The sequence below is a fragment of the Achroia grisella genome, unplaced genomic scaffold (assembly GCF_030625045.1).
Source record: "Achroia grisella isolate CSIRO2021 unplaced genomic scaffold, CSIRO_AGI_Agris_v1 utg512, whole genome shotgun sequence".
Classification (NCBI taxonomy): Eukaryota; Metazoa; Arthropoda; class Insecta; order Lepidoptera; family Pyralidae; genus Achroia; species Achroia grisella.
This window is the reverse complement of record NW_026712906.1, coordinates 1,761,028-1,770,865: the sequence shown is the minus strand read 5'-3', so window position 1 is coordinate 1,770,865 and position 9,838 is coordinate 1,761,028. Positions and strand designations below refer to the sequence as shown.

Sequence of the window (9,838 nt, the reverse complement as noted above, 5' to 3'; positions counted from 1 at the left end):
AATAAGATTTCTTGTATAGAGACACAGGCTGTCAGACAAATCTGTATTGCAATTGTGTCGTGACTTAAATGACCCCAAAAGCTAAGTGACCTAGCTGGCTGAAGTAAGTTTCCTATAACTTAACAATTGTAATAAAATAATACATGTTTTAACAATAAATTAATAATAATGAAGGAACTATTTTATAAATAAGATAACAAATATATTGTACATAAACATTGTGTGCAATAATTTAATTCTGACATAATTTAATCATCTCAACTATGAATTATACCTTATTTTTGTTAGTTAATTTGTTAATTTCAGTATAGACATTTTATACATATTACGATGTTTCCTCAAGCATTTATCCCTGAGTGAAAGATTCTATGAGCAGTTTTTATAATTGTATACTGGTCAAACTATTGATAATGCCCATTTCATTTTTAAAAATATTATCTTTGTTACTTTGAAGTTGAAATTAAAAACAGGTAAAATTAGCTCACATGAAGCCAAAGAAAAGAATCGGTATATTTATTAATAAAAATACCACCTACATTATAGAGAATTACCATTATCTTTGTTATTACACATCTAAAACATACCTAAAGTTTTCGTGAATGTGTTATATGTTTACTGCGTCATATGTTCTTTGACTAAAACGAAATTAAAAATTATAAACATTACGGAAATTAATAAATAAATATTTTACATTGTTGATATAAATCTGATAGTTAATTAACTTATTTTTATTACTATTTTTTACAACACGACAGGTGCAAAAGGTATCTAATAAACGACAAAGAGCATATTACAACACAACAATAAGTAAAACTTCGTAAATGATATTTAATTGCGATAATTTTTACATCACAGTATAATAAAGTTATAACCACATATGTCGAAGATTAGTATTAATATTTTGAATGACGTTTAAATATATTTCCTTATAACTAGGTATATAAAAAAATTCATAACCATATTGACAATACCACAAGTGACAAGTAATGGTTTACATTCATTAGAAAAATTACCTATTCATTAAATACGACAATATATAAACAAAGCCTTCAGCTTAACATTGTGGTATAGATATAACTGACAGAATAGGTAAATGCTATTATACTGCCTTTCTAAACATTGCATTGGTCTCCTGTCACAGTTGAGAGGTGACTATATTCCTGTAGTTATGTCCAAGGTAACAAAGTCACGTATTATTAGCGATTGCAAAATCGAAAAGGCCAACCATTTGGTAGGTCAATGTACATAATACAATATATGTTGTGAAAAAAACAATTAGATACCAATTAATTATTTTTTTTGTCCTTAAATAGACTAAAATTGAACCATTTTTTTGTGTATATCTTCCCGTAACATAGTTATTTATCTAGTAACACGTGTATATCTATGTATATCTCTGTAACATTATGTTATATTTTGACTTGTATAGAATTATATATGAACCTACAACTGTTGTTGATATAGTTGAAAATAAAACTTTTAGTAGAAATACGAGCACGTATGTGTAACTGACTCATATTAAAATAGACATTCGTCTTATTCAAAATATTCCAATAATTCGAATTCCTGTTTTTATATTTTCTTATTTTAGCGCTTGTTTTAGTCTATATTATGTCATCTCACAAGATTGTTGTTTATTTTAAATACCTATGAAACATGATTTTTGTTCCTTTGAATACCTAAATATTTTTTATAACCCCAAAGCTACTTATAATGAAAACTTGTATGAAGATAACTAATATATCAATATTAAAAAAATGTATTTACATATTCTCTCTTAATTATAATTAAATTAGTTTTTATAAATCATTAAATGACAGTGCACTGTCAGTCACAACGTGGTCACCGGAACTACGATATGTCGTTAGTTTGAACAGACATGGGATCCAAAAACGTAATTGTATAATTCCATTGTTGAAACTATTATGCTTTCATTCATAGACACAATTACGCACACAACCTTTTATTTGTTCAGTAATATAACACTACTACTATACACAGCACACATTGGCATTATAATGTATTGAAGTCATATATATGTACGAATATTTTTAGTTTTAAAGTCCAATTTCAATAATTAATATCTTTTTAGTAAATCCAGTATTATACTAGATGTGCGATACACATCTTCGACAGTTGTACTTACTATTCAATTAATTGATAACATGTCAAAACTAAAACAACCTTATTTTTATGTGGCGAATCTATGGACAGCGCGCGGCAAGACCGTTACTTTTATTTTGTACTATTATTTATTCACATAATCGCTATAAATTATTCAAGAAAACACATTTGTACATAAACACTATCGGACTTATTAATTCACCTTCTGTGTCCTGACGATACCAAATCCTTAAGGAACACAAATAATAGTGCATCCATTTTACATATATTGTTGGCCTTAACCCGTATTTGGCATTACAGCTTCAGCGGGGCGATTACATAAAGAGTCGCTGAATGTCTCAAACCTCGTCTCAGGTTGTTGTATTTTTGATACCAGTTTGGAATGTAACTTATGGGACAGGGATTTGATCGGTATCAAGGGTGGTCAGGTTTTCTTGTCTTGTCTTGTCTCAGGTTGTCTCACATATGCTATTAGTAGCTGAATTAAACAAAATAGTATAAATCCATTAATTCATTACTGAATACGTTTTTTCTGACAAGCGCTGATGTAGTTGATATTGTACATCACATTTCATTAAAAATGACCGTCCAAATAAAATTAACCAACCTATTTTTACTAATATAGTGTTTTGTTACTTTCATTCAAATGAAGAGGTGAGAGTTGAATGAAAAAGACAAAATTCAAATATAGGTTCGTTTCATTAGATTTTATTTATTTAATATACTTAACTAACTACAAACTAACAATCACAGAAATAGAGACAGCTCATTCAATGTGCTGAAAAGTTATGTTATCACAGCCTTTCTCAGAGCACGGCTCCTTGTTTTTTAAATTCAGGTTATTTATATCAAACATTTTCACTTTCCGTTCCCGGTACTCTACAGTGAAGTAACACAACACCCCAACTATTAGTAAGGCGAGCATAACGTATGTCTTCGAACTCGTCCTCATGTATGGTGATATCAGGTACGCTATTATGTACCCAACGGACTCCCAAAGTCGAAAGTTCGAGAATGCCGCCTCCTCTCTACCAGGGAATAGGAGCCCGTAATACGCTGAAATACAAAATAGTTTTTTTATCTTATTTATTGTATGCAATTTACACTAACTTACCAAAAATAAAAATTCTAGTAAACGATTCTTTACTTATTATTATGAATGCAAAAGTAACTCTGTATATCTGTGTGTCTATTGCGCTTTCACAAAAACTCCTAAACCAATTTAAATAAAATTTCATACGTCAGTCAGTCAGGCCCTGAAAAAAAATTCTTGTCTACTTTTTAATGCGAAAAAAAGTATTGAAAGGGGCGATGAAAGGTTGTATGGAAATATCGTCATTTTTAAAGCTGGGAGCTTGAAACTTTTTAGACTGTTGATTTAATACAAATGAAAATGACATTCAAAGTTCGTACAAAAAAATAGGAGTATAATAAAAAGATAATGAAAGTTTGTAAGGAAATCCGTCATTTGTCGTCTATTCCACTCCAGCGAAGTCGCGGGCACAACTGGTATTATACATATCTTACCATTAATTTGAACAATCCATACAGAATCACATAAGCCCCACAACACTGCTATAATGTACATGACGTGACTGAGTCCAGCCTGAGGCCGCCACACCAGCACCGTGATAAATAACGCTATATGAACCGTCAGAGCACAACATATCAAAGGAAGACGACCTGTAATCTGAAACAATATAATTTTCATATTAACTTATAATATACGAATTATAATTTAAAAATTTTAATTAGAATTACTGGTCAAATAGAATTTCGAAATCATTCCGAACTGACGGTAGCTTTGACATATCGTAAGAATATGTAATAGACCTACATGAATTTTCAATTGAACTGAATTGAACATCAGAATAACACATAGGTTATAAATTTCTTCTCGAATTAGTGTACTAATTAGGCTATTAATATATTTATTACCTTAGCAATATATCCAGTTACTACACATCCTATAGCATCCGCCAAACCGTATGTCAACATCACAAAACCCACTGACCCAGTACCAACTGCACAAGATACGAAGGCCTGCAAATAAATAAAGTACACTTTTTATATTCTGAATAATATTGTGGCACAAAATGGCAGTTTCTATTACAACATAATAAAATAATATTTCTACTTCAAGGATTCATTCAAAGCTAAGCAGTTCTAAAATAAATATTTAATCAATCACTTGGTAGTCACTTGATAACTTCATTTTCAATTACGTCCTAAATACGTCTACTAAGTAGATTTTTAACGCCTGTGAAATTTTGAACAGCAAATTATATAGAATATTTAATTGCATTAAATTATTATTTTTTAATACATGATAATGTTTGTAGTGTACCCGCCTGCGCTAACGGTTTACGATGGCGGGAGACCAGTGGAGTAAGATAAAATGAACATGAGATCAAGTTAGTTAGTCCATCGATACAAATTCACCAGGAATTTATGACGACAGTTTTCGGGGGGGATCCGCGTGGATGTCAACCTGACATCATACATTGCTAGCAATGGAGTCACCAGTCCATATTATTAACAATCCCCTTCCCCTTTAACTTATTGTTTTGGAATACCGATCTGTGTACTGAAACCTAAACACTTTTAAATTCCTTCAAACTAATGTAAAGTTATTACAGGATAATTGTATTTTGATAAATACATTTTAACTAGGTATGCGTAATTAAATTTAATTAGTTATTAACTTGTAGGTGTCATAATATAGTAGGTAACTGCTGAGTTTTGCCACCGTACCTCTCGCGAGAAACTAAAATACCATCCTAATTATCTGGATGAATGACGGTCTTCCACAGTGCGGTTTTCTAGAAACTTTTTGCGACACACAACCACATTGAGGATCTACAACCTTCCAGCAATGATATTTCCTTTCCGATACGATATTGAAACCTTCAAGAAAACAACTTATTCCATAAAATTCCGCTGGCATTGCGGGTGCTCATGGGTGGTAATCACTTACCATCAGGTGAGCCAAAACCTCTTTTGTGGTATAAAAAAATGGTAATACTATTTACCACTGTAAAATCGGCACCAAAGAAAGCCTGCTGAAAGCCTATGAATATGTTGATGGTCACCAGCAGCAATTGATTAGGTTCGATCAGTAGTTTCACTGTCACCACCAATAGGGCTAGCCCAGACAGTCCAGTACCGGAGCCGACACGGCCAGAATCATATCTGAAAATTGGTACAACCGAGGAAATGAGACCTCGACAGTTCGATGCATGTCATTACGTCTATTTATTTCTGTCTATACTAATGACAATGATAACGAGGTATAGTTAGTGACTTTGGCTTATCGAGTTCGAGAACTCCGATACTACTGAGCTGATTAAAAATTATTTTTAGTGTAGTATAAGTACTCATTAATCGAGAAAGGCTATAGAGATAGAGAGAAATCTCCGTGGTATAAAATTAATCTTTCACAAGATTTGAACAAACCGACGTATTTGTAGTAACAAATAGGGGCTGAGCCGCAGTGAAAAATGTACCCACCCACATGAAATGTGAAACGTCGGTTTATTCTAATTTTAGAAAAGATTAATTTTATACCCTCTCTATCTCTATCTAACGTGTCTTATATGGCTATCTTACTCACTGCTAAAGCAAATTCTATATTATTTTAATATTTATAAATCTATAATATAATAAATCTTATCATATGTAAGCTTTTAAATTTAATCAGATATTTTTCAAAATTATCTATTTTAAACAAACAGATATAAACAAATATCTTTGTGTTTATAATATTATCAGTAGAAAATACCTTTTCATGGAGTCAACTCCAATGGCAACGATCAATGCGGCACCAGCCATACAAGCCAGGTATATACCTGAAATCAATTAATAGGCAAAGTTACTGCAATGTAAAATGATTATATTACTAAATTAAGGACTGGAAAGATATTGAAGAACTAAACTTATTTTCTAGTAGAATATTGTTTATTTATTTTACATTGACTCTATATATCTCCTCATACTTCTACCTGTAAGTATGATGAATTCCAGGGCAAAACTGCAGTTTAGGTTTACTTCGTTTTCGGTAACACATTACTCTTTCGTGAGTTATCTCATAACTTTTGTAAAGAAAATAAAAATATTTGCTAACCAATACATAGAGCTATACGAAATTTCAAAACAATATAGCGTTACTATTTCCTAAAATGCAGTCGACCGGATAAATGGACGAATAGATGGAAAAAATCATGACATATAATTTTCCTTTATGTTCAAATATATAAAAAAATTTGTTACTGATATAAACTTTCTTGGGTTATCTATGATAACTCAATAAAACCGTAATTGGAAACGTCATATGTTTTAAAAAGATCAAAACCCTAAAAAGTCCTTTGAAATAAGTTACACAGCTCACATAGCTCAGAGACAAACACAAATGCTCTGTAATAAAATACATACCAACAATCATCTGGATTTTCTCTGCCGGTTGCTGTTGCAATGCCTCTCCAGCATCCGCACTGGGCAAGAAGTTTGCACCGCATATCTCCGGTATCAAACTGGCATTAACAGCGGTCACAGCCGCGGCATTATCGCCAGATGACAACACTAAAATCAAAGATTTTTTTTATAAAACAACAATATTATATAAATTATATACATATATATATTATTAGATGGATGTATGGTTGTATACTGATGAAAGGAGATCACTTACCTCCGTATTAAGAATATTGTTGTAAAAAACATCTTATGTTTAGTACTAGAGCAAAATGCAAAGTAAACAAAACATATCGTGTGTACAACATTTGTTATATTAGACCAGTGATTCCGAAAATGGTCTATATCGACCCCCAGGGGTCTATGACAAACTGCAAGGGGTCTACGACCGCGGTCATGTTGTTGTTTTTGCTTTATATTTTTAACACTAAACTTTACTTAGTTAGAAATTTACAATAAATCAATACCAGGAAAGAATGGGCGTCTACCCTAAACCCAAAAATTATGGCAAGAGGTCTACGATACAAAAAAGTTTGGGAACCTCTGTATTAGATCTTCTACTAATTTCATTTTTATTAGAAACTTAGGTTTATTGAGCTTATAGATACATATATATTTTCAATAAAAAAAAATTTTTTTTTTTAGATGAAAGTTGGCAGTCTTTTGCCTATTTAATAAAAGAAAAAGAAAATATTGTACGAAAATCTATTAATAAAGTTTTTTGAAAGTCAACAGTGTAGTGTATCTTTAATGATACTTTATTGGCTGATAATAAATACGTCCATAATCTAATTAATACTAACCAAGCGAAGAAATTAAATTGCCCCATACTTGATTCATTTGAAAGATCATAAAGAATAATCCTAGAAATCTAACAAGAAGCGCCTCAACGGGTATCTTAGAAATCTTGCTATGAACTTCTGACACCTGAAATTTACAAATTGTCATATCAGTAGGTACAGAAAAACGCATTGTACTTATTTTATTTATAATTAGGAGAATGGCATATATATGTGTATGTATACATATATATGCCATTGTAGTAATACTTATTTAAATACATTTCTATGTAAAATATATTTAATTAAAATATCTGTCAACACAATAAATAACATAAATGTGGTATTGCATAAAAATACAATTAAGTACTAAAAACTTGAACTTCTTCTATATTAAACTAAAAAGATTAAGTGTTTTGTTGTACAGAAAAATACACTCCAAAACTACCAAGATCAGGATGAAAATTACGTAGTTGGAGATCATTAAATTTTCTAGTAATAAGATGTCATGCCTCTTATACAGTAATTTCTAATAATTATACGAGTAATACAAATAAAAGACTTACCACAGATATGTATGTGCATTTGGCACACCAAAGAGGACCGCCGCCCAGGCCAACAATCAGGGCGGCCGGAATGAGTGTGTAAAATGTTGGCCATAATTGTGCCGCTATGTATGGCATATAAGTAATAAATGAAATGGATATCGCCCATTTTGTGCCCAGCCATCTGTAATTATGAAATATTATATAAGTTAGCAATTTTATTGAAAATGTTATGCACATATTTAAGCACGAATAATTAAAGAATATTATTGTACTGAATTTAAATAAAGAGCTAATTCGCGCTACACTTTAAATTTGGCCGTTCCCGCCATTTTTACAATAAAGACTTCCCGAATGCACAGAGTACGTTATAAACATCTACTACAAATATTATAAATAAATTAGACCAAAGACTATATATACCACAATTATTATTGAAGAAAATATTGAAAGAAAAAGAGGACAAAGTTGGAGTTGCGTTGGAGTTTTTCATTTGTATTCGCGCGCATTATTTAAAGAGCACGGTGGAAGATCGTGAGAAACAAGAGAGTGGCTCTTAAATCATGAATAAAATGAAGGACTATATATTCTATAAATTGTGTAAGAAAACTTACTTTATAACAACAGCTGGTAAGAATATGTTGGAAAATATTAGGCCAGCGTACACTGCTGCCAACGACGCAGTCCCCAAACCCGCTTCAGCATTGATAGAACTTTGGAGATTAGCTGCCCCCTGTAATTGTTAACACATATACACGTAAATATGATTTAATTATGGATTATTAGTTGTAATAGACAATAAGTGTCACATCGCCATGTATTCAGGGTAAATATCTATACTCTCTACATTCTTTTGTCACGCTGAAATATAAGACTCTTGTCTTAAATGTCAGTGAAACAGAGAGTGAGTCACAGAGTTAGTATCTTTACTAACTCTGTGATTCACTCACTCTCTCTTATTTCACTATTCACTATTACCAATTGATTTATGAATTTATTTAGTTCTAATTAATTTTGTTAATAAAAAATGGCCTTGTTTAAAAGCTGACTGACACAAGTCTTCCGCAAATCCTTTATGCTGCAAGACTTTGCGTGTCGTTCTTGCGCAGGGTACTGTTTGCGTGTGCGTGTGTGTGTGTGTGTGTGTCTGTGTGTCTGTACTTACTGCTGATGGAAGTACTGAATAAAGGCTTATTTGTTTTTGTTAATTGACTACCGTCAATAAATGGCCTATAGAAATATCGTGTACATTACGTTAAAGTCTCGGGAACCACTAGTCCAATATATAAATATAACTTACAGAGTAAGCAGTGAACTGCACCATGAAAGCCGCACTGATAACCACCACATTCTTCAGAATGCGCCACGTCTCTGACGCATTCAACGCCTCCTTCTGTAACTTCTCACTATTCTTCTCCAATTTACCCATTTTTCTTCATTCACTCACTTTATATAAATACGTACAGTATGATTATTGTCTTTATTAAGAGTATAATATTAAATATTATTTCTTTTCCATTTTCATTATTAACATTGATAAAATAATATTATATTACCTACTAAAATTAGAAACAATTGACGGATTATTTATTTTTACACATCCCAAATAGCAGAGGCGAAATTTCGTTTTAAATATAAATATCTTATTATTCACTCAAATCAAAAATAATTTATTCATGTAGGACATTTTAGCCGCTTTTGAACGTAATATTTTTTTAATTATAATTTTTCCCCTGCCGTCCAATTCAGTACACAGATTCAATTGAGAAAAACTGTCAAGAAACTGAACTAAATTTATTTTTCTCTCAAAATAATAATTAACAATTCATATAGCTTGCAGACACTTTTGGTGAGTCAAATCTATCCAATACGAATGAAATTTCCGAAATTTCACGACACAGAAACAAAAGACAAACCTGT

At 31.5% G+C, this 9,838-nt stretch overlaps 1 protein-coding gene across 1 annotated transcript; it reads right to left on the bottom strand.

The window, feature by feature from the left end:
* Window positions 1–2,890: 2,890 nt before the first annotated feature.
* LOC131846670 (UNC93-like protein) lies at window positions 2,891–9,455 on the bottom strand. Its single transcript, XM_059196012.1, has 10 exons — window positions 9,219–9,455; window positions 8,533–8,651; window positions 7,940–8,102; window positions 7,398–7,521; window positions 6,556–6,702; window positions 5,906–5,972; window positions 5,157–5,316; window positions 4,063–4,167; window positions 3,652–3,814; window positions 2,891–3,180 (listed from the first exon to the last, which is right to left on the bottom strand). The coding sequence occupies exons 1-10, from the start codon at window positions 9,345–9,347 to the stop codon at window positions 2,891–2,893; spliced, it is 1,467 nt and encodes a 488-aa protein (XP_059051995.1). The 5' UTR covers window positions 9,348–9,455.
* Window positions 9,456–9,838: the final 383 nt, after the last annotated feature.